At 39.7% G+C, this 27421-nt stretch overlaps 1 protein-coding gene across 4 annotated transcripts in view; it reads right to left on the bottom strand.

Moving 5' to 3' along the window:
• Positions 1 to 27421, bottom strand: part of PPARG (peroxisome proliferator activated receptor gamma) — a 64279-nt gene that overhangs the window by 20362 nt on the left and 16496 nt on the right. For 3 of the 4 annotated variants that reach the window (XM_080994212.1, XM_080994215.1, XM_080994214.1), the window contains 2 exons: positions 1686 to 1916; positions 800 to 969 (listed from right to left, as the gene is read on the bottom strand). In XM_080994212.1, the coding sequence (XP_080850338.1) occupies positions 800 to 969; positions 1686 to 1908 (393 nt within the window). In that variant the 5' untranslated portion in view covers positions 1909 to 1916. Of the gene's footprint in view, positions 1 to 799; positions 970 to 1685; positions 1917 to 5898; positions 5923 to 27421 lie in introns of those variants that run through there. The other variant, XM_080994213.1, reaches the window with a different exon arrangement.

Raw genomic sequence — 27421 nt, 5'->3', positions numbered from 1 at the left:
AGAGTGCAGTATTTTATAAAATATATTTACTTAAAATAAGGTTGTCTTGGTTTCAATGGATGTTTCCATCAGTGCTTTTTTCTGGGGGTATGCAGGGGTATGCATACCCCTAAACATTTTGTGAATCTAAGTTTGGCCTCAGTATTTGGCAGTATTTCAATATAAGTAGGAAAATGAGAGTACCCCTAAACATTTTTTTTAAAAGCACTGATTACCATCACAAGCATGCAGGCTTGGAGGTAGCTATGATTAACACAACTACAAGTTACGAACTTGTTACATGTAGGATAGTAGAAAAATATTGACTTTAGGTGTAACAATTGTTTATTTTATTGATTGTAACTTTGCAAAAATAATATCCTAAATAGTAATTTGGAGAAACAAGTTGGGTTAAATTATACCTATTTTTAAAAAAATATTTACAGCGCTGTTTTAAAGAAATGCATTTCTGTCATTTGAAAGACTATGTATGACAAAAAAAAAAAATGTTATAGCTTGAACAGTTTTGGACATCTTGTGAGAAGTGTGATTTCTGTTTATTTGGAGGCCCTTGAACTCCTACCTGAAGATGCATTTTGTCTCCTTAGAATATTATGATTCAGCTTCCATTTCAACTAGAAATGGAAGGCATTTCAGCTTAGAAATCAGCTTAGAACAGATAAAATATGTGAAAGTTCCATGTCCTGTTCAGTCATCAGAAGCTGTGTGATCTCGCATCTCAGATCATGGCAAAGGAATAAATGTTTTGAAATGATAGAAAACGTTTTTAAAGGGACAAATTTTACTGAAGACTGCCTACCTTGCAGCCTTCACATGCATGCACTCCGTAATGGAATCCAGACGCTTTGTCTCCGCAAACCCTGCATTCAATAGCCATTAGAGAATTGGAGGTCTCTTCATGAGGTTTATTGTACATCTGCACTTTTTCTGAGAAGTATGGTGGAGAAGGAGGCTCCATCTTGATTTCATCTGAACAAGAGAAAGAGTTTTAAAGGGGAATTAACTGTAATCTTGAAATGTTTGTTAACGTAGGCAAAACTGGCAACAGATCTATCCAGTTGCAGTTAGCAATCAATAAATTTAATGTACCTATGAACCAGCCACATCTAGCAAAGGGCTATTGAGAAGGTATTAGGTCAACAGCCTGAACTATGAGCTGGGAATGTGTGGGGCAAATATCATTTCAGTCATTAACTCAGTGGCGTGCCTTGGACAAACCATTGGCCAGGTCAGGTGTCATAACCAAATCATGGTTTCGCCCTCAGAGTCACACACCCATTTCTTCCTATACCTTCTCCTCTCCACTCCGATCATAAACATCTTGGCTGACAATTTGTACAGCCTAGATGTTACAGCAAAGTATAGCTGCAGTAATCATAGTTTGCTGTGACATGCAACCTGGAAAATTTTTAATTGCCACAAATCATAGTTGGCCTCTAAACCAGAACTGGATATCTCATTCAAACAGTGGTTTCAACTGAGGTAAACATACAGGGTTGAAGGCCTGATCAGAATAAAGACATCCTAGTTATATACATTTAGATAAAAATGTAAATAGACTATATACTATGTTTAGTTTAAACAAAAGGGGAGAGCTTTATGTTTCAGATACACTATTGAAAAGGAAAGATCCATAAACCCTTCCCAATGGCTAAAAGGAACCAAACATTTGAAATCTGACATACTCTGGCATTCTTGAAACTTCACGTCATATTTATAGTCAACAGCCATCTGATCAGTTCTTGTGAAAGGAGGAAGGTCCTCATAATGTTGTGAAGAAAGGCTTGAAAAATCAACTGTAGTGAAAGGCTTTATATCAAAGGAATGCGAGTGTTCATCCATCCCAGAGAAGTCCACTGGGCTAATTCCAAAGTTCATGGGCCAAAACGGCATTTCTGTATCAACCATTGTAAACCCTGAAACAAAAGAGAGATAAATGAGAGATTTTTTGGGGTGGGACTACATGAATATAGTTCCTTAATTAAACATGGCCAACATAAAATCAATGTAGTGGGAAAACAGTAGTAGTAAAAAGAAGATGAGCAAAATGGATGCACAGAAAGTAGGGATGGATGGATATATCCATTTCAGTTTCTAATGTTTTCAGTTTTAAAGTCCAGGTCTCTGTATTTGCATATCAGAAGTACTCCTGAAAATTCACCAGCGAATTTCTACTAATATACAAATATTGGTATGCAGGTTTGCCTAACATATACATTTCTGCAAAGCAATTTCCTCTAATACAGTACGTTAGAATAATAGAATCAGAGTTGGAAGGGATCCTGAGGATCATCTAGTCCAGCTCGCTTGATAGTATTTTCAGTAATATATAGATTTTGATGCATATTTTACTCTAGCATATGCGCTTTTGTTGACGTTACTTGGTAGGTTATCTGCATTGCAAAATTTGAAGACATGCAAATTTCAAAGGATGACTGTTTTTCAGTTTGCATATTGCTTCAGAAAGTGTGGATTAATTAGGTTCCCTTTTAAATGCAAACATAACTAAATTTCTTCCCCACCCCTAACAGATAAATAGATGAAATCAAAATAGAAAGTCCATGTTCCAAAGAGAGATACTTTGGCACGCGCACGTGCGCGCACACAAACAAACAACAGATGACCATGCCAGATGCGTAATGGCTTTTGAAACAACCCACATTTGCAAAGGCAAGTTTGCTACGCAGCTTGGGTAAGAGAGCACTGTTTAAGAAACAAGTCAAAAGCATACATAGGACATAATAAGCAGTTGTTCTTTGGATCCCAGCCAACATTTGTGCCCTGAAAATTGCCAATCCACAGCTAACCAAAAACAGAGAACATAGCAAGGCCAAAGCACAACTTCGGTTTTCGCAAGCTCAAAAAGTAAGAGGCATAGAAACCCTGAGGGAAACTTGATGCATCATTCCATTGAATAAAATGTGAGTATCTGAGTGATATATTGCTGTTCTTTAAAAACAAAATGTACTTTTGCAAAAAGTCCATGCCTCAAAATAGGAGTGGTTAGGAGAACTTATTTTTATTATCTCTGGTTTTTATTCTGACTTGGATGGTTTTAATTTATCTGCTGTATAATCTCTTTTTTAACTCTGGTAGCAGGGCTGGAAATCCCCCTTCCCCTGCCTGCCTGAGACAGTGATGAGGCACCTCATCACAGAATACCATGCTGGGCTAGATGAGCAAATACTCTGACTCAGTATAAGGCTGCCTCATATGTTTCACTACTGGCATGATAAAAGACACATATTTTTTCTAGCCACCTAGCAAGAGAATCTCCAAATTGACACAGTAAATCTGGAAGAATACCAAACCTTGATGAAAAATAAAATAAAATAATCAGGGAATTGCAAAAGGAAATGGTTACACTGCGTCCTACTTAACAATAATAAAAGCAAGCATTTATATAGTGAAGGTGTGGAGAAAATTTGGTCCTCCGGAAGCTTCTGAACTACAGTCATACCTCAGGTTGCGAACATGATCCGTGCAGGAGGCACGTTCGCAACCCGCAGCATTCGCAACCCGCAGCGCCGCATCTGCGCACATGCGCGATGCGATTCGGCACTTCTGCGCATAACGTCATTTTGCGCTTCTGCGCATGTGCAAGTGCCGAAACCCGGAAGTAACCCGTTCCGGTACTTCCGGGTTCGGCGCAGTCAGCAACCCGAAAATTCGCAACCCGCAGCGTTCACAACCAGAGGTATGACTGTATTGCAATTCAGATACATCAGGAGGCTCAACAGTTCCCCACACCTGATATAGTGCATTTCAAGCACATTTACCACGCAATCCTTACTATCTCTACTTAGACATAAGTCCTACTGAATTCACTGGGGCTTACTTCCACATCAGTGGGGTTAGAATGGCAGCTTAAGTACTTCTTCTCAGGAACGCTTACAAGAAGTCTGCAATGTAGTCCAGAATAAATATACAGTGGTACCTCGGGTAAAGTACTTAATTCGTTCCGGAGGTCCGTACTTAACCTGAAACTGTTCTTAACCTGAAGCACCACTTTAGCTAATGGGGCCTCCTGCTGCTGCTGCGCCGCCAGAGCATGATTTCTGTTCTCATCCTGAAGCAAAGTTCTTAACCTGAAGCACTATTTCTGGGTTAGCGGAGTCTGTAACCTGAAGCGGATGTAACCTGAAGCGTATGTAACCTGAGGTACCACTGTATAACATTGAAAAGGGTCCAGGCTGAGACCACCTAGATGGTTTTCTGAACATAACACTTTACCACTGTAACACCATTATCATTATTAAATGCATATACATCCCTTCATCAAAAGATCTCTGGGCGGTTTACAGAATAAAATGCAAGATAAAACACAGGTAAATAATTAAACCAAAACAACAAAACACTAACACCCCACTCCTCACAGAAACATTTAAAAGGCTGCAGAATATTAATCAGCCTAGTTGAAGAGGAACGCTTTTGCCTGGCGCCTAAAACTATGAAGACCCCAGGCAAACCTCCCTGGCAGATTTGCCAACTTGAATAAAATATCAGGGGACCCAGGCAAGCCCCACCTCACATAATCGATCACACATACCAATTGAATGGCAATGCCCATCAACATCAGGGGCCCGCCCCCTCAAATATTTTATGGGGGGGGGGCAAAGGGATCTCAACCCCTAGGAGTTGGGTCCTATGCTCCCTGGGGTTGTGGTGGTAGTTTTCCCCTCCCATATAGGCTACTCATATAGGCTACTGCTTAAATCGAACAACCTATCCATACCTGGTGCCTTCCAGATGTTGCTGTCAGCCCCAGCTATCATGGATAATGTCTAGGGATGAGGTGAGTTGGAGCCCATCTGGAGGGCACCAGCTTGGGGGAAGCTGAATTAGAACCACAAAATACCCAAGGTTAGAACTAATCTTGTAAAAAAAGAGTAAAAGAAGTAAAAAAGAGAGGCTTACTTAGCTTGGGTATTTCATTTGAACTTGGGACCTGTTGGCATGTGTGGACTTTACACCTTTATGTAATAAAAACCTGTCTGACTCTGTTTACTTTGAACCAGCTAACACCACTATGTCTTTTTCTAAGCGGCTTTTGGCGAGAAAGACAGCAATATTTTATCATGTATAACATTATAAGAATAAGGAGGAGAGGCTTGTGTCAACTTTTAACTTCCTCTGTGACATATGCAAACATTTCACAGTAGCTGGTGCCACTGCTAAGGCAGCAGATGTCCTCTGTGACCTGGGTGAGTCTGGGCATGCCTTTCAGTTTGCAATCCTAAGCATATGACTTTGGAAATAAACTCCCCTGAAACCAATGGGATTTTCTTCTGAGTAAACATGTCTAGGAGAAAGTTGGAAAAATACTGTTGTTTTGCTTTTAAAAAGCGATTACAACACACTTTATTCGGGTAAAAGTACTGAACGTATAGGTCAGGCAAACTTGGCCCTCCAGATGTTTTGGGACTACAACTCCCATCATCCCTAGCTAACAGGACCAGTGGTCAGGGATGATGGGAGCTGTAGTCTCAAAACATTTGGAGGGCTGAGTTTGCCTATGCCTGGTATAGGTTATACTTTTGAGTCAAAAGTTTTGACTGGTGGTACTCTTGTTCAGCAAAGATAGCTTGACTAATTCTAGAACATTCTAAAGCAAAACTGGAGTAGGAGCTCAAAGAAGCAGGAGGGGTGAAAGGATTCCTTGCAAAGTAGTAACTTAAAGTGATTTTACAGCCACTCCCCATCTCTTTAGAGCCTAGAAATTATGTAGTTCTATGAAGCGGACTTCTTTAGCTGAGAATTTTCAATATCTTCACAAAACTCCTTGAGGAAAAGCCATGAAATAAAGTCAGTTTAACTTTGTGGGAAGATGGGGATGGAAGCCTGTGAGCTGCACTGCCACCTTGTCCACAAACATCAAAGCACTACGGTTTGATTTACTGCATCCCGGAAGCCATCCATGTTGGGATCCATCATCTGCTGCTCCATCACAACCACACTTTTCTTCTCAGCCACTGCAAGAGTCCCATATTGATGCAACACAGCTTGTCCAAATGCCACAGAGATTTGCCATTGTGGTCAGGTGTTTGCTTGAAGTAGGACATTTATGGAATCTTAAGGTACGACATTCACTCACTCACTCACTCACCCACCCACCCACCCACCCACCCATAAGCATTTCTAAACTTCTTAATCACACAAAGGAGGAATCAGTTCAAGAGCCCTTCTTTGCCTGTAACTCTACTTCACTGGGAGCATGTTGGTGGGTGGAACCATTGCTACTGGCCCCCCAGATCTCAATCAGTTCAAAATATAGCTACTGTCTAAAATTAATTGTTGACTGGGACTTTAAGCTATAGGTTTAACATTCTCAGACCACAATCTGAGAAACAAACAATTATCTGTGATGAAGGATGGAAAGCAATCTGGACCACCACATCCTTTTGGCCACGTTTCAAGTATTCAGTGAGAAAATTCTGTCCGATACCAAAATTATGGCCAAAGGTTTGCAGCCTCCTTGTGCCAGAAAATGCAATGAACTAGAAATGAGTACAGCTAGTCAAGCAGTCCGGTGTTATTTAACATGATGGCATTATGGCGCAGCAGGTAGCTGCAATGGTGCAAACGAACTAGGGTGTCAATAATACAGATGACTATCAGAAAAAAATCTGGAAATTATCTAGAAATAAAATTAGAATGTGTATTTATTTAAAATGCATAATATACTTGGAACGTGGACTGTATCATAATGGGATCATCTAGATGCCTGCAGCAATTATATAACTAGAAATTACTGCAAGTAATTTACTGAGCACAGCATTATATCAAAATAAAAAGGAACACCTTGTTCTTTAAAAACACTGCAGGCTTTATTCAGCAATGCACTAAAGCAACAGTTATTATGCTTGCTAATCATCCAAAAGCCTATATGGAAATAGATGAAGGAACATCAAAACTAGTAGCTGGCTAGATAAAATGTAACAAATGATTAACACAATGTAGAAATGGAGACTTAACTGGAGATATAGATAACACTGGTCAACAACAAATTTGTTGTCTGCGTTTTTTCAGTTGATTTAGGACAAATCTGATGCGCTGAATCAAAAAATCACATTGGTTTTGCTCAATCAGGTCAAGTTTTTGAGCTATGGCCACATGTTTTTTTTTTATGTTTTTGTTCACATGTACGCTTGTGTGGAGCATTATAGAAGAAGTTGGTGGGGGTAAACTGCCATGTCAAATAATTGTTTTGATTGGAAATGATTATTTTAATGGCAAGAAGTATTCAGGTCTGATAGTTCTGGGTGATTATGTCGAAAAGGGATCAGTTTGAAGTCATAAAACCTAGAAATCTTCCATAAATTGGTGCGGCAAAGCATAAAGTTGGGGGATCAAAACTAAGTTAATGGGGCAGCCGCCCCACGAAGTATCCTGATCTTTAATCAGCACGTCGTCCTGTAGCTCATTGTGATGAAATTCCAGTGCCTATCTTCGGAGAACTTCCTGACATTAGTGACAAAGATGCCGCCAGTGTTGAAGGACATGAAGAAGAAGAAGTGGTTCTTGAAGGTGATGCTCCACATCCATTTTCCCAAAAGGAGTTGAATGATCTAGTTCGCGACCTCAGCTTGTCAAAGGACTCTGCCAAACTGTTGGCATCCAGATTGAAGGGAAAAAACCTCCTTTCTGACAGTGCTCGCATCAGCTTCTTCCGCAACAGGCATCAAGAGTACCTCCATTTTTTCTCGTAAGAGAAGGACTTGGTGTACTGTGCAGATATTGTGCAGCTTCTGCTCAAGCTTGGAGTGCCACAGTACAAACCCAAAGATTGGAGACTGTTCATTGACAGCAGCAAGCGATCACTGAAATGTGTTCTGCTACACAACGCCAACCAGTTTGCCTCTATACCCCTGGCTCACTTGAGTACACTGAAGGAGAACTATGAAGCGGTGAAGTATGTGCTGGAGAAAATTGGTTATGATCAGCATAAGTGGTTTATTTGTGTTGACCTGAAGATGGTGAACTTTTTGTTGGGACAACAGTCTGGCTTCACCAAGTACCCATGTTTTCTGTGCATGTGGGATAGTAGGGACCGTGCTCAGCATTACATGAAGAAGGACTGGCCTGTGTGGGAGGAATTGGTGCCTTGCAAAGAAAGGAACATCATCAATGACCCTCTGGTGGACAGAGACAGAATACTCTTCCCACCGCTGCACATCAAGCTCGGCTTAATCAAGCAGTTCACCAAGGCTCTGGACAAGGATGGTGACTGCTTCACTTACTTGTACCAGGCTTTTCCAGGATTGACCATGGAGAAGTTGAAAGCTGGCATCTTTGACGGTCCTCAGATCCGTCAGCTCATCAGAGATCCAGAGTTTGGAAACTCAATGGGCGAAGTGGAACTGGAAGCGTGGAAGGCATTTGTTCTGGTAGTGAAGAACTTTCTTGGCAACAATAAGGCCAGAAACTACGCAGAACTTGTCAACAACATGCTGACTGCTTTCAGAAACCTGGGCTGCAACATGAGCGTCAAGATGCACTACCTATTTTCACATATGGACCGGTTTCCTGAGAACCTGGGTTCAATGAGTGACGAGCAGGGGGAGAGATTCCATCAGGACATGAAAGAGATGGAGACCAGGTATCAGGGTCGCTGGGACGCAGTCATGATGGCTGACTACTGTTGGACTCTGAAGAGAGACCTCCCTGCCGCTGAGCATTCCAGGAGTTCCAAGAAATGGAAGTTCAAGCCCTGAAGTTTGAAAAATGGTGAAGCAACAGGCAATTTACGTGTACTTACCTTTATCAATGCCCACCATTCAGTTTACAGTAAACCTGACCTGATGGAGAGAAACGGATGCCATTTCCTGATTCAGCAGTGCAAAAATACCCTAAATCAGTTGTAGAAATCTAGACAACATTCAAAAAGTAAAAAATTGTTGCCCAGTGTAATGGGTGTGAAAAACTAATTTCTCTGGAAATGTTTCAGGTACCTGGTTCTTTAAAAATTAGATGCCACCCAATATTTTTAAACAATTATTTGGCTCCATGCAGGATTAGAACTTAAATAAATAATAATACTGGCTCCTGAAACTGGAGTCCTGGTTTCTAATAATCTGAAGGGTCTTTTCCCCCTCCAACTACCAAAGGGTAATAGAAATTGTCTTGCAAAAGTATTCAGTCACTGAATGTACAGAGACAGTTTAAGATGAGCACACACCCTAAAATTGCCATAAACCACTTAGAGGTTTTATAAACAGCTTACAATCAATTTTCCTACATTCAGGAGGTATGTAAATGTTGTTAAATAAGTAAAGAATGAAGAAAAACAGATACATAGTAAACAACAAAATTCTTAGCGGTTTATAGGGATGAGCATTGTAACAGAGAAGCAGTTAAAAGTGTTCTATAGGAACAACTAATATTTGCACGCATACACAAAAACCTAATGAAGATATTTGGCATTTGCTTGGATGAGTTGTCAGCTTTCATCCCCAGTGTTGTGTCTAATATTATATTTTACATAGAATTTCTAGTGTCCTGAATAGCAGGATTAGGATCAGGGCATATTGGCCATGAACTTTTAAAGTTCTCTCACAAGGAGCTTTAGGAGGGGGAAAAGACACACTTTCCCTTTCACAACAGTTTGCATTGTGATGTTTATATATTTGTTGTGAATTAGCCTGATCTAATTCATTTGTTGTGAATTTGCCTAGGAAAAGGGTGATTTATAAATATATTAAATAAATAAAAGAATCATGCCTAAGAGATCACCATGGTACCAACCTCTCCACCCCCCACCCCCCGCTCAATCCCTGTTCACAAATTACCCTATAAACCATGCTTACTCTCTGTTAACCTGAATGGCTTGCTGCACTGCATTCTAGACATTTCCTCCCAACAAACAGATGAAAATACTGTACAGAATGTTGTCCCTAGACCTGTTACAAAGAAGCAGACACAACATCCTGATTTAATACTTGTTTTTACAAAACCAGTAACGGAAAAGTTACAAAAAAGGAAACTTCTAGAGATACAACTAGGCAAAAAGAGAGAGAAAATAATAAGGAAGGGTATATGGATTTTATGTTGATTTTTATTATGACAATGACATACAAACTGTTGTTTTTTTAAAACCATTTGATCAGCACCAGGAAGGCCATGGTGACATAAGGGATAGCCCTGGGGATCGTGAATCGGGAGAGAGGCTGAGGCTGGCTTTCTGCTTCACATCTGTGCTAGCTGCAGGCCAGTACTGTGCTAGTTTCCATTTTGCAGTTCTAGTACCAGACAGCCTATGCACATATCTACCCTTACACACAGCAGGCCAATAGCATGCTGCAAATATATTTACTATCTTCATAGACTCAAAATTCATATAGTAAAGTTAATACCATGTTATAGTAATGTAAATATCATGTAATTGTTATTTGGTCAGAATATAGAATGTATGTATGTATGTATGTATGTATGTATGTATTTAAAATCAGCTTGGAAAACAGGGCATTGTATACTCCTTTCAGTTCCACCCAGCTAGCATGGACTATTATGTATGCATAGTCTGCCTTGTGCTGTGTTGTTGTTTAAGTCTGGTCAACCGCTATGCTCCTGTTTTGCACCGTTTCTCCCTGACCTTCTTCCTATCCATTGCTGTTTAGCTGTGCTGCTGCGGAGTCAGCAGAGGGAGCATAACCAGTGAACTCAGAACACATCTGACCCCATTCAGTTATGCCCTTAAACAGGAAAAAGAGTTCACTGTCAAAGTTCACTAAAGATCAAATTGCAGGTAGCAATCAAAATTAACTGTATAAAAGTGACAAGTGAATTTTAATGGGGTTTTTTTGCAGTACTTCCTTCATCTTAATTATAATAGATTCATATGACACAACTCATGTGTGTGTTTATAGTTCTGCAGATCCCCACCGTGTTTACCCGGAAGAAAGTCCCATTGATTGACTTATGCTTCACTCTGAGACCTTGACATTAAAAGCATAGCCTACATTAATCAGCAGGCTTAGCATTCCACTGCAAGTCCCCGACTACAATCTTCAGCCATCCTCTTACCTGTTGTACTTTTGAAGTACAAGTAGCGATGAGCCATATGTAGCACAGTGCCTTTTCTGCGTTAGTTGGCTAAATATTTTTTCCCCTCTGTCAACTTGACATTGCCTTCTGAAAACCTTGTCCTGGAACTGGGTGTTAGTGAGTGCATGTTTATCTGTTTTGGACTAAATAATTGTTCTGTTTCTCCAACAGCCATGGGCCTGTACAGGACTGGTGGGTTGTGTTTGGCTTGATGGATCACACTCACAAATTAAGGATGCTTGACCTAAAGGACTGGCAAAACACTATTTACTAAAAATATTTTGGGGGGAAGAAACAGCACATGGATTTTTAATCTGCCCATTTCATTAATAGCTCATGAACAGCGTGGAAAGGAACATCGTGCAGTAGTACAGCACACAGTTAAACTCCATATGGTAGTGGCCGGCAGAGTACGGCTTCATAATGTGGAGGTCGCTGCTGACAACCAAGAGGGGTGAAGTGGCAGGGAGGTTGGTGTGGTGTGGGCACAGTGGCGGAGCCAATCCAATGTGCCTACACTGAGCCAACCTCCCTGCCACCTCTCCCTTTCCCCTCCCCTCTCTCTCGGTTGCTCGCATCATATGTAAAAAAAGAAACACCACTTTCTTGGGTTGATAACCTACTGACCTTTATCTTGTCTGACCACAACTTCAGTTTCTTAGCCATAATTCAGCCCACAACCAACTCCAAGCACCTTTTCAGCACTTTGAAAGTTACATGTGCCCCCCCCATAGAAAGAAGAGAGGGAGAGGGCATCTTTTACAGATCAAAATATCCAGCTCATCCTGTCCATTACGTGGCACACATCATCCACCACAGGAACCAAACAGAAGGGAGGTTGAAATGTGTCTACAAGATTGTCCGAAAACATTTGGAGAACAGTCACCACCAGTTTGATCACATTGTCCACAAGATAAAGATTTGCCACTGAGCAGAAACTGGAAAGATGCTGGGTCCTGGAAAGCCCTTTTCAGAAGAGGCCTCACAAGATACAGGTTGAAGCCATGAAAAGCCATTTTGCCCAGCAAAGTGGAGAAACAAATCAGAGACCACTGATGCGCCTTTAAAGTCTAATGTATCCTTTGTTTTGGGACAGTCTTGGATTAGAGTTCCTTACTTTTGAAGTTTTGATCAGGCCCCAGGCTGGACCAGATCAGATGACCAACTATGGGAATATTGCAGCAATCGACCCTAAACTGACTGCATACCATCCAAATGATAACGTCCTGTTTTTCAGCTCTTCAGCAACCTCACAGACAGTTTAAGAGGAAAATTTGTCCCAGAATTTACATATTGCAAAGATAAGTGCAAGATTTGCCAGATAAGTGCAAGATTTGCCAGTCAGGTCATTCAAGTCCTAACTAGTACTCCCTACACACAGCCAACACATTCGTTTACTTTTGAAATAGATGGAGGTCTTTCTTTTCTTTGCAGTCAACATGGAAATCTCTTTTCAGCCAAGGTATGTTTTTTTTATATATATATATATATGCTTTAAAAGGAAACATGCATAAGAACATATCATTTTGATCTGACCAGCTGCATTATCACGAAAGTTAATCACGTGTGAGACAGAACTGAATCAGTAAAAGAAGCTTCTTTGTCAAAGAAACAAGCACACATTTGAAGGGAGACAAAATGCTCACTTATCAATTTTATAAAGCAATTCCAAATATTACATGCAGCTGAACACATTTTTTTTAAAGAAACACATTAACTTCATCTGTTTATTTACTTTATTGATATCCTGCTCTTCTTTCAAGAAGTTCAGGGGCAGCATATACAGGGGAATCCCAGTTTATATCCCCATAAGCACCTTTGAAGCAAATTAGGCTCAAATCTACCCAATGGACTTCACTGGTGTAAATTTTATAGTAACTCATGATGTCATCCTAGTCATTATTGTTTGGGTAGTAAGTCTCACTGAACTTTGTGGATTCTGCTATGGGTGTACATTATACAGTGATTTGGCATTCTGCTCCTTACTTTAGAATTCTTTGATATCAAAACAATTCTTGCATTTTCTACAAGTTTACAAGGGCTCAAAAAGTTCAAATAATGCACAATGGTCCAAATTCTGTATTTTGGAGAGAGGAGGTTAAGAGACAATACATACTTCAACTCAGAGGTCGGCAGCTTGAAATCCTATGTATTTTGCTAAGACTGAACTCCTATAACACTTACCTTAAGCTCAATGGAACTTACTTCTGAGCAGACATGTATGGGATTGCACTATCATGCTGCTTTAAAATATGTGGAATTTGGATGCTTTCAGCATGTACTGGATGGGTGGTCAGAGATGTAAAAATCTGCTTATCACTCACCTAAGATCAGTTTGTTTTCAAGAAATAGAATGCTATTACTTACAGTTCAGCATCTGGAATAACAAGGTGATAAAAGGAAAACAACCCCACTGCCAAAAGCTACTTACAGTGCAATTCTATCCTTATCTACTCAGAAGTCCCACAGAATTCAATAAGTCCTTCTCCCAAGTGACTCTGCAATCCTTACTCCATTTTCCCACTACAGTGGTACCTCGGGTTAAGTACTTAATTCGTTCCGGAGGTACATTCTTAACATGAAGCACCACTTTAGCTAATGGGGCCTCCTGCTGCTGCCACGCCGCCGGAGCACGATTTCTGTTCTCATCCTGAAGCAAAGTTCTTAACCCGAGGTACTATTTCTGGGTTAGCGGAGTCTGTAACCTGAAGCATATGTAACCTGAAGTTTATGTAACCCGAGGTACCACTGTAGTATGCATAGGATTACAGCCTTAAAGATATATTCCATTTGAACGTTCTGTTTAAATACAACTGCTAATTAGTAAATCTTAAAACTGGCCTACACTTTTTAAAAACATAGTTAATTCCAAGCATGTGTTACTAAATATAAGATTTCCATAGCACTAAAGTATCCGTGTTCAATCACATGATCTCCACATTACGGTATAAATGTTGTTAAACCATGCTTGCAAATAGTCACCGCTTAGTTGCCTCAAGCAAACAAGAATTGCCTTGAGGTAACTAGCGCGGCAATTTTTGTAAACCTCAATAGAGGGAAGCTCTTTTATTGCCTTTTAGGCTGGCTGACTATTTATATTGTGTTTTACAGCAAATTTGCTTATTTTGATATTGTCATAGCATTTAAATGATCGTTACCCACTTTGGGAACATGAATGATGAAGAGTTGTAAATAAACATAATAAACAAACAAACAAACACAGGACTAACTTAGATTGCAGCCCTATACTCATTTACACAGGAGTAAGTACTATTGATCAAACCTCTCCATTCTTAAGGAAATCAGCCCTGAGTGCTCACCGGAAGGACAGATCGTGAAGCTGAGGCTCCAATACTTTGGCCACCTCATGAGAAGAGAAGACTCCCTGGAAAAGACCCTGATGTTGGGAAAGTTGGAGGGCACAAGGAGAAGGGGACGACAGAGGACAGTGTTCTCGAAGCTACCAACATGAGTTTGACAAAACTGCGGGAGAAAGTGGAAGACAGGAGTGCCTGGTGTGCTCTGGTCCATGGGGTCACGAAGAGTCGGACACGACTAAACGACTAAACAACAACAAGTACTATTGAACTCAACAGGCTTATTTCCATGCAGACAGGATTGTATTGGACAGTATGTGTGGGCAGGCAGACAAGTAAAAGTGTTTGCTTTACTGATTTTGTAATTCTGTGTTAAACTTTATGGATTATTTTTTACAATGGACATGTTTTGGCCTGCAGGTCTCTTATAAGTACAGCACAGATGTCAAAGTATCCTACAGTCATTGTAATACTTTTGTTAGCTACTCAGTCTACATGCGAGGGAAATAATTTGACATAATTAATATTAAGTACTACTCCACCAGTTCTAAATACACCGGCTGAACTCCTGATGAAACACGCTTAGGGTTGCGCTGCAAATCATTTCAATATACTTATCTTTATTTGAAGATTGGCCCCATTCAGTTTTAAGAGAACTGGCTTCCACATAAGTAGCTCAGGAATTTGGTGTGGTAAACTCAACTCAATAATTAACAAGCTTAAAGATTTTATTTGTTTATGATGGCACAACAGCAGCCTTTATGACTTTGCTTTAGACTATAATTGGTTAGTAGCTACTCAGGAAGATCACAAGTTACCCATCATGCCTACTTAGGGCCAAACTAAATTAGGTAATACAGATCTCTGACCAGATCTCCCAGGTCTATTAAATTTTGGCTAATAGCAGGTGTGCAAGTTAGATCTGGAAAAATGCCATGGCAATGCTAGTGTTATAGTTCCAGGTGCCTGCATCTCCAGACATACTGAATTTTTTTTAATCCCCAAGAAATAGTTGTTTCACACATTACATATCAGCAAACATTCGTCTGACACTGAACGTACGCTTCCAAGGAAGCTCCGGCTAACCCTAGCTCCCTGACGATTGTACAAGTATAATGCACATATTTTCACAATGCCTGTTTTGTCACATTCACCATTTGACATACTAGATACATTGAAAACATTTTTGTGTATGCCTAAAAACGTAATGTGTAAAGAAGCCAAAAGTCAAATTTCAAGTCCTAATATGTACTCTTTGGAGCAAAGCCATACTATGATTAGCTAAGTTTTAATGTAGGCCCAAACTTGTGGCAGCCATATTTGTTGTATGTGCGCTGCCCACACGTGGAGTGCCTAATTCTAACATCAGTGAGACTACACAGGTGGGGAGAGGTGATCTTGCATTTCAAGCATCTCTCACTCAGCTTGGCTTAGTGCCAATGTCGAAGGGGAAGGGGAAGAGTGGAGTTTAACAGTATGTCTTACTTATTTTTTTTAAAAAAGTATTTCCCTTGAAATTGTGCCATTAATGTGTCATTAATGTGCCAGAAGAAGACCTAGTTCCATATTTAGTAGCTTGACACAATTAGTTCCTGATCTTTGCCAGCTGGAGCAAAGGTTTTCACTAAGAGGTCAGTTTTTATGATTACAAAACTCATACCAGCTAGCCAAATCATGGCAGAGTGGGAAGGATCAAATGTGTGGGCTCTCACAAAAGAGATCACAACCACTCTGCTCTTCTGCTGACCTAAGTCATGCTTTGGCTTAGCATGACTTTCAAACCTGGGCTCATGGTTTAGCTCTCCTAGATAAACCACAAGCTGGAAGCCATATGACAAGCCTTGGTTGCATCTTGTGGGTTGTCTGGAGAGAGCTAAACCACAAACACAGGCTTGAATTGCATGCTAAACCAAACTATGGCTTAACACAGCACAGCAGCAGAACAAGCAGGAAGGAGCAATGCTGCCTCAACTTCCTTTCTGGGAGCCTGCGGGTGTTCTTGTTTGCACTAAACAATGGTTTGGCTTAGCATTACATGCAAATACATTAGTTGGCTGAAGGGACGCGGGTAGCGCTGTGGGTTAAACCACAGAGCCTAGGGCTTGCTGATCAGAAGGTCGGCGGTTCAAATCCCCGTGATGGGGTGAGCTCCCGTTGCTCGGTCCCTGCTCCTGCCAACCTAGCAGTTCGAAAGCACATCAAAGTGCAAGTAGATAAATAGGTACCACTCCTGCAGGAAGGTAAACGGCATTTCCGTGCGCTGCTCTGGTTTGCTAGAAGTGGCTTAGTCATGCTGGCCACATGACCCGGAAGCTGTACTCCAGCTCCCGGGCCAGTAAAGCGAGATGAGCACCGCAACCCCAGAGTCGGCCACGACTAATGTTACCTTTACATTAGTTGCCTACCAGTATTTAATGAGATGAAACAGGGAGCAGTACCTATTATTTTAATCTATTTCACTTGTCATTTCAAGCTCATCTGATTGAACATGAAGGAAATTCTGGATAAGTATTCTTTGTGGAACAAAACTATGTACGATGCTGTTATGTGTATGTTTACTCAGAAGTTCATCCTACTATGTTTCATAAGATTTATTCTCTAGTAAGTACATTAAGATTTCACCTGAAGTATACTTTTGGGAGGTCATCTATTTTTCTTTACTCATTTTTCCATAAACTGAAGATATGCTTTTCTAATGAGTATACCTTTACCTTAGAAGAACTCAGATAAATGGGTTTATTTCACAGTTAAGAGTGCTAAAGCAGAATTAATAACTTTTCATTTCTATTATTTAAATATGCCAATTGCATATTAGAGATGTCCAAACTGAAAATATTGCTGCACCATGGAACAGTACTTCAGGGTTCCTAACGCTGTTTCAGAAATATCTATGATACTAAGTTTAAGTGGTTAACTTGTATACATTAGTTTAATGTCTGCTAAAACTAAAGATACAGTACTGCAAAGCAACTGAGAAAGAGCAAAAAAGGGCATTAATTTTCACTGGGGAGCTGGGTTTCTGATAATATGAGCAATATTTCCTATGTCACCTTCATCTTTTTGATTGACTCTTCTTAATTTCTGTGTGTCTAATTCCAGCTTCTCCCCTTTTGTGAAACCATCCCTGAATGTATCATTCTGAACTGGCATCTACCCAACACCTGTCAGCTTTCACCCAGAAGTCCATGAGGAACCTGTACAACTGACATGAAAGCTTGTGCTAGCAGAGTGCATAGAAGGATAAGACTTCCCCTTAACAAGCCTTTATTTTCTCACCTGCACAATCTCAAGAAAAACAAACTAGCCACTTTTTGTTGATAAACCAAAGCCATTTCATGCAACTGCACTTTTGAACCAAACAAATCCCTTGTTACAAATGCCAACTTGTATTAACATGCACATGGGCAGAAAACACCTTGTGTTTATTGTACCTTGTTTGCATATGTGGGAGAGAGATTCATCTACTTCCACTGCAGTGAGTCTAAACTAAAATGATGTTGCTCTTGTGTAACAGAGTGAAAATGAGAGAGTTCCAAGACATTCAGTATAGCACAAACTTCCATGGACAAACTTCATCAAATGAATAGTTTTAATCTCAGTATATACACAAATGGGTGTAGATAAAGCACTCCACTAACTGTGAATGCATAAGCACCGAGGATCATAGAATTGTTGGAAGGGACCACAAAGGTCATCTAGCTGAATCCCTGCAATGCAATAATCTTTCCCCCCAAATGAGAGATTTGAACTCACAACCCTGAGATTAAGAGTCTCTTGTTCTACCGTCTCAGCTTAAAATGGAAACTCTCGAAACTTTGCAAATTCTATACTAATGTCGAACCAGGTGTAATTTAGCTCCTTTTCTAAATCAAAGTATTACAATATTTCCCTCTTTATTCAATTCAGGGCATGCAATTAAGCTCAGTTTTGCATTATATATGCAGGTTTTAAAATCACGATTAAATCAGGGGGAGATCAATGTTTCCCACTTGTAGAAGAACTAACTACTTGTGACACAGATCACTCTGCCTGCAACAACTTTGTCACCACCTGCCATTCCATCATTCTTACATTTTTATCTTACCCTTCCTCCAAAGATCTCAGAATGGCACACAGAACCTTCCACCTTCACAGCATCCTTGTGAAGCTGGTTAGGCTGAGAGATGATGACTAGCCCAAGGTCACAGGTGAATTTCATGTCTCATTGTAGATTTAAACCCAGGCTTCTCTGAATTCGACACTCTACTGAGTAAATCAGCACCCCCAATTTGGTTTACATGTTATGAATTCTTTTTAGTCATTTGGTTTATTTTCTCTGTCGGAAATTATAGGCTTGAAGTTGTTACTGTGTTATATATCTTGTTGTTTTAGGACTGTGCTTTAACTGCATTTTATCATCTTATGTTTGTGAGCCACCCCCAAAAGCCATGTTATTGGGGTGGTCCTATATAAATTTAGTAAGTGAAGCCTGTAACCGATTAGGAAGCTGTTCCTGAGACACTTATTTGTAGGTTTGCAAAAATGTAGAAAGGCTATAGTGCAAGCCACTATGCAGTCTATAGTGTACTGCCCTGCTCACAGTCATGCAGGTTTTCTGCTTGTGGACTATAGACACCTGGTTGGTCACTGTGGTAACCAGGAAACCAGACTAGATGGAGCTATGGCATGATCCAGCCAATCTTATGCTCTTAATGTGTTAATAAGTTTTATAACAAATTGTGGTGTGTGTCCCCCGCAAATGTGGTGTTGTATTTTACTAACAAGATGATGTTTCCTGTGAACTGCTTTGCACACAGCCTACTGTGGAAAAAGTGGCACATATTATTTATTTATTCTTAATTCATTATCAATAATATTAAATTCATGATTAACAGCTGAAAGATTTAGGTTTTGATCAACAGCACCACTGACTTCTCAACAGGCAGAGCTGGTTGTACCTAAACATCCTTTGCTTTCTAAAGGTTCCTGTGGTGTCATTTTGGCTGCAAATCCTGTTCTTCCTTAATGGTAATTCTGTATTTGTAATTGTAGCACAACTGGATGAAGCCTTGGATGAAAATCAAGTTGATTGGCCATGTGAGCTTGTTCTTCAGCTACACTAAAAAAATATAACAGTGAGGTAGATATTTCTGTTAGGAATTATTTAATGAAGTCTATACACTGGAAATTTAACATTGGGGAATGGGATTTCAAAATATTGTCATGTACAGGGAAAATCTTCTTAAAGGATGATATAATAAAGAGACTTGAAGATTTCAACCTATGCATATTTCAGGATGTAAACGCATGGCTTTTGAACTTAAAGGTTATATGTTCTGCTACGAAGACACTGAGTCATCTCCTTGCCCAGAATTCTTACAAAATATGCAAAGGGCAAAAGTCCATGTATTTTCTTTGAAAAGCACAAAAGGAGGAAGTCTCTGTTTCTGTGCCCTTTTTGTCTAACATGCCGAAAGTCAAGGCTTTGGAGGAGTAGGATCAGTAATTTGAATGGAGCTTGGTTTTTTAACATATATTATACTGTAATACCTGCTTAGTATAAGTAAGGAAGGAAGGAAGAAAAAGGTAGAATTTAGTTCCATGTACATATTATTTTGTGGTTTTCCACTTAAAGCTGAAACATCTCATTTTGACACGTGTCAGTTTTGTTTAACAAGTTTTGTAGTATATATTTTAAGCAGCACAGACACAGAGTATTTTGAGAATGCCGCAAAGCACACTTCTGTAAGGCATTTATTCCATATGAACTTTTACACTGGGACAGGTCTACTGCTTCTGTGTGAAACTCAAAATTGTTCACCTTAGCCTGCTTTGGGAAGCATACAAAGTAAGCTGCTCATGGAGGGGAGGTGGTGATGTAGTATTTGCTTGGCTATCATTTTACCAGAACATTGTGTGGCCCTATATCATATAGGCAGAAGATCTGGAAGATGTAAGGTCTATTTTCACTTATGGGGCAAGATTTCTGCCATCTAAAAATACACTGCCATCATTTTTCCCCCTGAAGGAAGAACTACATGAGGAACTATGAAATTCTCACTCTGACTTTTTGTTACCCCTGAAGCATGCCTGGTACTGCTGCTAATTGTCATGTGGTTCTAGTGGGGGCGTATTACGTAACGGAGTGACTGTGCTGTTTGGCTCCTCAACAGACCAAAAAAATTACAACCCCTGAATCAGCATCTGACATCCTAAAGAGCAATGACAAAGAGCATAGGAAGCAGGGGAATAGCTTAGGCAGTTATTGAAAGCCCCACTCAAAACTCTTTGTTTGAAAAGCTTGTAGGATATGCTATCTACACTTGAGAAGATGCCCTAAAATAAACTCTGGATGGATCCATGGGTGATCCCGACTGCAACTGGAAAGTAAAAGCAGAAGACCAGGAATAGTACACTTCCTGCATTCCTTCCATATACAACTCTCCAACTGGAACCATTTTATATCCAAGATGGGTCCTTAGAGGCAGCAGCATCCCACATCCTGTCGTTCCTGTCCTTTGTGAAATAAGGCAAATGTAAGAGCTCTCACATGATTTCCATGAAGCATATGGTTTTCAGCAAGGACAGTCCTTTTTTTGGAACTTTTCAGTTGACCTTGAAATAGGAAATTCAGACAATCACTCTGTCTTGGCCGTTCACATGGGAAAGTCCAACTTTTAAATGATAAGGTGGACTTTGCAATGTGTCCAGTGTGACTTACCCTCAGGTAAGCACGTATAGGACTGCAATCTTAATTAAGTTTTCAGAGTGCCCTTGGTATGAGATGCTTTCAGAAAAGGAAACTGAAGCTTGCAATTCTGAACATTTTACAAAGTATGCAAACATGTATAATTTAGTATAGTTTAGCCCAGCTAAAGTATTGAGCCTTGGAGAACCAGAATGTGTGAGAGATGAGGGGCAGATATAGAGATACAAGGAACTTGAGGCCAAGGGAAGAAGGGATCAGTAAAATAAGCACACAAATCCTGGAATCTAGCTAGCTAACACTTCCAATATAATTAAGAAAAAAAATTATGCCTTTCTGGACAGCAACCAGGCTAAAAGCTTACCATTTAATATTTTGTAATGAATGTACATCAGTGAACCAGCTCCTGGATATAACCCACTGTTTTAAATACGCGAATGCTCTTGTACAATGCAAATTTGTTTATTGAGATAACACCAGAAAGGAAGACGTTCATATGAATCAATAAATTAATTAATCATAAGTGACTGGCTATCAGATGTTAAAAAAATTGATTCAAGCTACACCAGTAATGAAGTCAGAACACTATGTATGATCTGATATTTCTCCAGGATTGCTACACCTGTAGCATTCACTGCCTTCAAATGTCATTAGTATATCTGTTCATATTTAGGAGGAATTATTCTTGAAGTTAATCCATAGGATAGGAACTGCCTCATTACCTGGAAGAGCGGGGGGGGGGGGGTGTCAGATTACTAACAAAATTTTAAAATTAAAATTGCTCACGAACAAAGAGCATAAAAAATTCATTGGATGATCAGATGATGTCTGTAATAATATTGAAACCAAGGAAGATAAATGGCAAGAAATCTTCCTGCTCTTATGATACATACAAGCTCATGAAAGGATTTAATTATGTTAAAATAAACTTTTTAAACATAGCTAAGAGGAAATGTACCACTCCACTAGACAGCGACATGCATTCCTTTTGATCATGCTCAAGCAAAGTAGGTAGGCGTGCAAGTGGAAAAAGACATGCATTTCATTACCACATCCAAAAAGCAAAGCACAGCATGGGCAAGGGAATAGATTATGTCATGAGCACATGAAGACAGTATGGTTATGTATTGGAAGAATGTTACAAAACTGTCTGCGGTGGGTGTCAAGACATGACACACGACAAGGCATGAATTGAGACCAGGACAACGAGATGACTATGAAAGACTTGAGCAGACTTGAGCTTATGGTTTAACAAGTACCTTCAAGCATGGCTGATTATGGTTTAATAAGTAGCTCAGAGAACTAGCGCAGCATAGTAGCACTGAGACAAAGCCATGAAATGGGAGCCTTCAGTTCAAATCTCTCCTTTTCTATCAAGCCACTAGGTGACTTGTGGCAAGTCACTTTCCCTTCAACTGCCTCATGGGGATAATGCTGACCTAGCTTACAGGGCTGTTAAGGATTACAAATGTGATGCTCTTAAAATACTCACATACTTTGAACAAGCCAAGCATTATTATAATTATTATTATTACTCCAAAACATAAATCGTAAGAATGTAAATCACAAGAATAAATTATGGAGTACAGATGTAAATCAATAATATAGCCAGAGCATGACTTAAATATTAAAAGTGGGCAACTTATAATTTGAATGTGCATCTATTATCATATCATCAATATGATTATTCAAAGTGTCTATCTAGGAAGCTAATGACTCCACCATTAATGACTTCGCAACCTAAAGGCTTCTTCATGAGGCTGTTGACTAACAATAATAATAATACTTATTTCACATCATAGCTATCTTTAAATCGAAACAGAACATTTTTTATGAATACTACAGCTGAGTGCTGTTTTTTATATTTGTACCCTACCTTTCTCCAAGGAGCTTAGCATCCTAATTTAGCATCAGCACAACCCTATGCGGTAAATTAGGCTGAGAGGCAGCAATTTCCCCAGTGCCACCCAGGAGCTGCCTGACTGGGTGAAGATTCGCACATAATTCTTACTGTTACTTGTTACATTTGTTAGTCACTTAATACAAAAAAAAAAAAAAAAAAAAATTCCAAGGCAATTAATTAATTAATCAATTAAAAGCAAGGTAATTTTAAAGCACCAAACAACACAAGGGTGTTTCTCACCATACACTGCAAACCAGCTATTGACATTGCAGTCAATGGCAATGAAGTTTAATGGAAGTGTCCTGCAGGATTGGATAAGTTGTAGTTACCTAGTTACCTTGACACCTGCAAGTTTGATGCAGTCAAATTGATGGCCACTGCTCACAAATCTAATGCAGGTTCTAAGGAAACAGAGTGTGATTCTTTCACGTTTAAGTACTGCTGACGTCAATGGATCAAGTTGTTTTAGCAGGACCTATTTGTGGCTACTAGATTTACTTGAACTCGGACTACTCTGTATCTACAGTTTTTTTAAAAAGGTATTTCAAGCCATGGGCAACCATTACATAATTTTTCTGAATCTGTAGTCTGCTTGAAGGAGTGACAGCTTTGACAGTTCCTGGTTTAGTTATTTAATAACTTTATTATGAGGAGATCATTTCCTAGAATGGAGGAAAAGGAGACCATTCCACTATTGGTGCTAGGTTGCCCAATTTCATTTCCCACTAGTTTTACACCCAACTCTTGAGGCAAGTCACCAGGAGTGCTGGGAAAAATCATTGCCAGAAGAAGAAAGGTGCTCTAAAGACAAATAGGAGGCATGTATGTCAACCCAAGAACAAACTGAACCATTATGTGCTGACGTTCATGTCCTTATTTCACTAATTTTGCCTGAATGCGAAGAACTTTCCCTGGCAGCATTTCAACAACTTATTACTGGAAAGTTGTCAGTGCAGTAGTCATGTAGCATCATTCCTGAAGCTCCCTGGGAATTCAGATTGTCACAGTTATTAGGAAGTGACCTTTCCCTCAGATTTTTTTTTAAACTTTATTTTAAGACCAAGCCAGCATGAAATTTCTCCATTGGGAGTAGTTGTGCTTCCTTCACAGATAAGGAAAACAACGGTGGCAAGATTCTGGAGCGAGGAGTTCCATCTATTTTGACAGTATATGGTACTGAGGTCTTGATAGATGCCTAAAGCAGTATGCCTAGCAATCAAAAGGAAAGAAAGAAGTGTGCTAAGGAAAACAGATACATAACCAAAAAGTATTTCTCTAAGTCTTTTCTTCTAGTAGTCCCAGTCTTAAGAAGGTGCCTCTAAGTGTTTGGGATTTTTTAACTTTTACTCCTAAAACAATACAGTGGTACCTCAGGTTACATACACTTCAGGTTACAGACTCCGCTAACCCAGAAATAGTGCAAAATAAGAAAAATCCTTCCAGTAGCACCTTTAAGACCAACTAAGTTAGTTCTTGGTATGAGCTTTCGTGTGCAAGCACACTTCTTCAGATACACTCTGAAGAAATAGTGCTTCAGGTTAAGAACTTTGCTTCAGGATGAGAACAGAAATTGCGCAGCAGTGACGCAGCGGCAACAAGAGGCCCCATTAGCTAAAGTGGTGCTTCAGGTTAAGAACAGTTTCAGGTTAAGAACGGACCTCCGGAACGAATTAAGTACTTAACCTGAGGTACTACTGTATTCCTTTGGATATAGTTTTGTTATTTAACTGAAGGGCTTCAATTCAGAGAATATAATTAAGCTCACTTTTCAATGAAAGCAATGAGACATGTTAAGCTATGGCTCATTTAAGTTCCATTAATTTCAAAATACCACAGGCATTATTTTTCTTTGGATTGGGGCCTGTGTCTGGAATTTCAGATAAGCCCTTTAACTTTTATAACAACTGTTCTATACATGCTGTCTCCTACCCCTAACTCTCTTTGGTTCAGCTGCATAAGATTCCCCACTACTTCCCTAATAATCTAAAACCACTTCAAACAAAAGGGAAACACACACTTAACCAACCAAACCTTTCATCATAATTTCAAACTACAACAGCACTCCTAACATAGATGATCCGTGATCTTGACCCTCTACACACCTACTAAAAGTGGCTGATTGCAAAAAAGAAAAGAAAAGGAAGCTGACCACATCAGATATGCTAGCCAGGTTGTAAGACCCATTGCCCAAGACAGACACTGCACTTTGCAGGCCATGTTAGGCACAGGTTCGGTGCATGTGAGCAACAAAATGACTGCGTGCAGTTGGGAATATGGCTCTCCAAATACACCATGCACCTTTTCTATGCTAAATCATCTTGTATAAATAGTTTTGGGCTTATAGTCTCCCTCCTTAGAAGCTTTCACTTCTGCTTTTTAGTTAACTACAGTTTGCCATGTTGTCTGGATCCAGAATTGTGGTTAACACTAACTATGGTTCACTTCAATAAGCCCACTTCATAAACCTTGGTTGGAAGTTGGTTTCTTTGATATTAACCACAGTTAGTGTTAATAGCATTTGCCACACCTGATAACACAAGCAACCCTGGTTAAGGGGGAAAGGAGGCAACAGTTCCAAACTCTTCCTCCGGGCTGTGCAGGAGAAGGGCCATCTGCAGTTCATTCCTGCTTGCGCACATCATACTAAAGTAAGGCTTAGCACAATGTGCAAATGTGGTGAAAGAAATGTGGTCTGTTTCTTTCACTACATGGAAAATATGAGTATAATTGCCCCATTTCAGGGAACTGTGACCTGTCTATCCTCTCCCCAATTTTCAAATGTGAAACTTAAATTCATTTATGCATTTGAAGTGTCTGTAACACAAGATTAACCCCAACTAGAATGGCAATCTTTCACTTTCTCTCCTGCATTAACAACAGTCACCACACACGGAGTTATTCAAGATGTGTAATAAAGCAATCCAGAGTAATGAGAGCGCCATGCCTGACATCTCCTTAATGAGAGCACCGTGCCCAACATATCCTTAATTACATCACATTACATGCCCACTAAATTTCAAGGGAAAAGCTCTTTCTCTTTCAAGGCTGCAATCTGAGATCTGGGAATCATACCCAATGAACTCAGTGGAGCTTGCTTCTGAGGAGACATGCATAGGATAATGCTGTAAGTGGTGCTGGAAAGTGGTGCTGATTAATTCTTATGAGAAGACAGGCGTAGGCATTTTTAAGAACAAAAATCTATATAGCTTACATCACGGAATTTAATTTGCAATTAATCTGAAGCTAATCTCTTTACTTTAAGTAAGAAGAAAGGCATTACCCACATTAGATAAAGCCACATGGAGAGAAGACGGACCATATGCACCACACACATTTGAGTAGGTGCAATTTATCTGAACACATTGCTACCATACTTTGAATCCTCTGCCTTATTTAATACCAAGGATTGTGACATCTGCAGAAGAAAAAAATGCTGCTAGTGTAAAGTAAAATGCTTCCCAGAAGGAAAAACCAATTGATTTTGCTAATCTTGTTTAACATAGTATTTCATATCAGTGTGCGTGTTTGGAAAATGATTCAGTCAGTGCTGTATCTGCACTTCTGTTGCTTTGGCATTCAGTTTCAGCAGAGGTATACAGCGTAGCTCCGAAGAGTTTATTTACGGAAGGCAGGATTGAACTTTGCAGCATGTGAACACACACAGAATTTGATAAAGACATTTGTGTCCCATTAATTTACAGAATTGTGATTTGCTACTCCCAGCACACCTATAATTGAATTCCAAAGCCATAAAATCACTGGGATCAAACTGGTTCAGATAGCCCTTATCAGGGCCTCCTTTTTCTTGACATATTTCTTATGTAACCGTTCTTCTTTTTATAGATTCATTTGCTTTGGTTACAAATTAACTCTGGAATGGACTCTCCCATAGACTAAATACTACAATCATCTTTTTGAATACTACATAAAAGAACCCAAACTTTAGGACACTGACGTATAAATTTCAAAGAAACGGAGAACTCTACACTTATCTGCGTACAGGCTTAGATGCTTTTAGAGGTGTTGTCGAGGTTAGAAACTGAAAATGGTGAAATAAAAAGTGCTCTTTTTCATAAATGCTGTAAAATTATGAAATTGGACTGCAGCCCTTGCCCAAGTCTGAAATTTACTAAATGCAAAATCTTTATTGATTTAAATGATATTCTAGTTCTGCTCAAATACATAAGCCTAGGAACACATCTGGACAAGATAAATTCTCCTTCTCAATAAGGCCAATATACCCTCCCAAAATATATGAGGGCATCTCTGCTCCTTCCACCACCCCTGCTCTGCCCCTGTTGCTCTTGCATAGTGCAGGTAAACATCTGCCCAAGTAAGCCAAAGCCCAATTCACAGCTGGGTCCTAATGCCTCCATGAATGAGAAAGTTTCAGGAGATGCACAGGTATTCAAAATCAGAGACACTTTCTCTAATTTTCTTTTTTTTAAATCGTATTGATTTTCAGATAAGCAA

Source organism: Podarcis pityusensis (genome assembly GCF_964106645.2).
Source record: "Podarcis pityusensis genome assembly, chromosome: 2".
Taxonomy (NCBI): domain Eukaryota; kingdom Metazoa; phylum Chordata; class Lepidosauria; order Squamata; family Lacertidae; genus Podarcis; species Podarcis pityusensis.
This window is presented reverse-complemented; position numbering and strand designations above follow the sequence as displayed.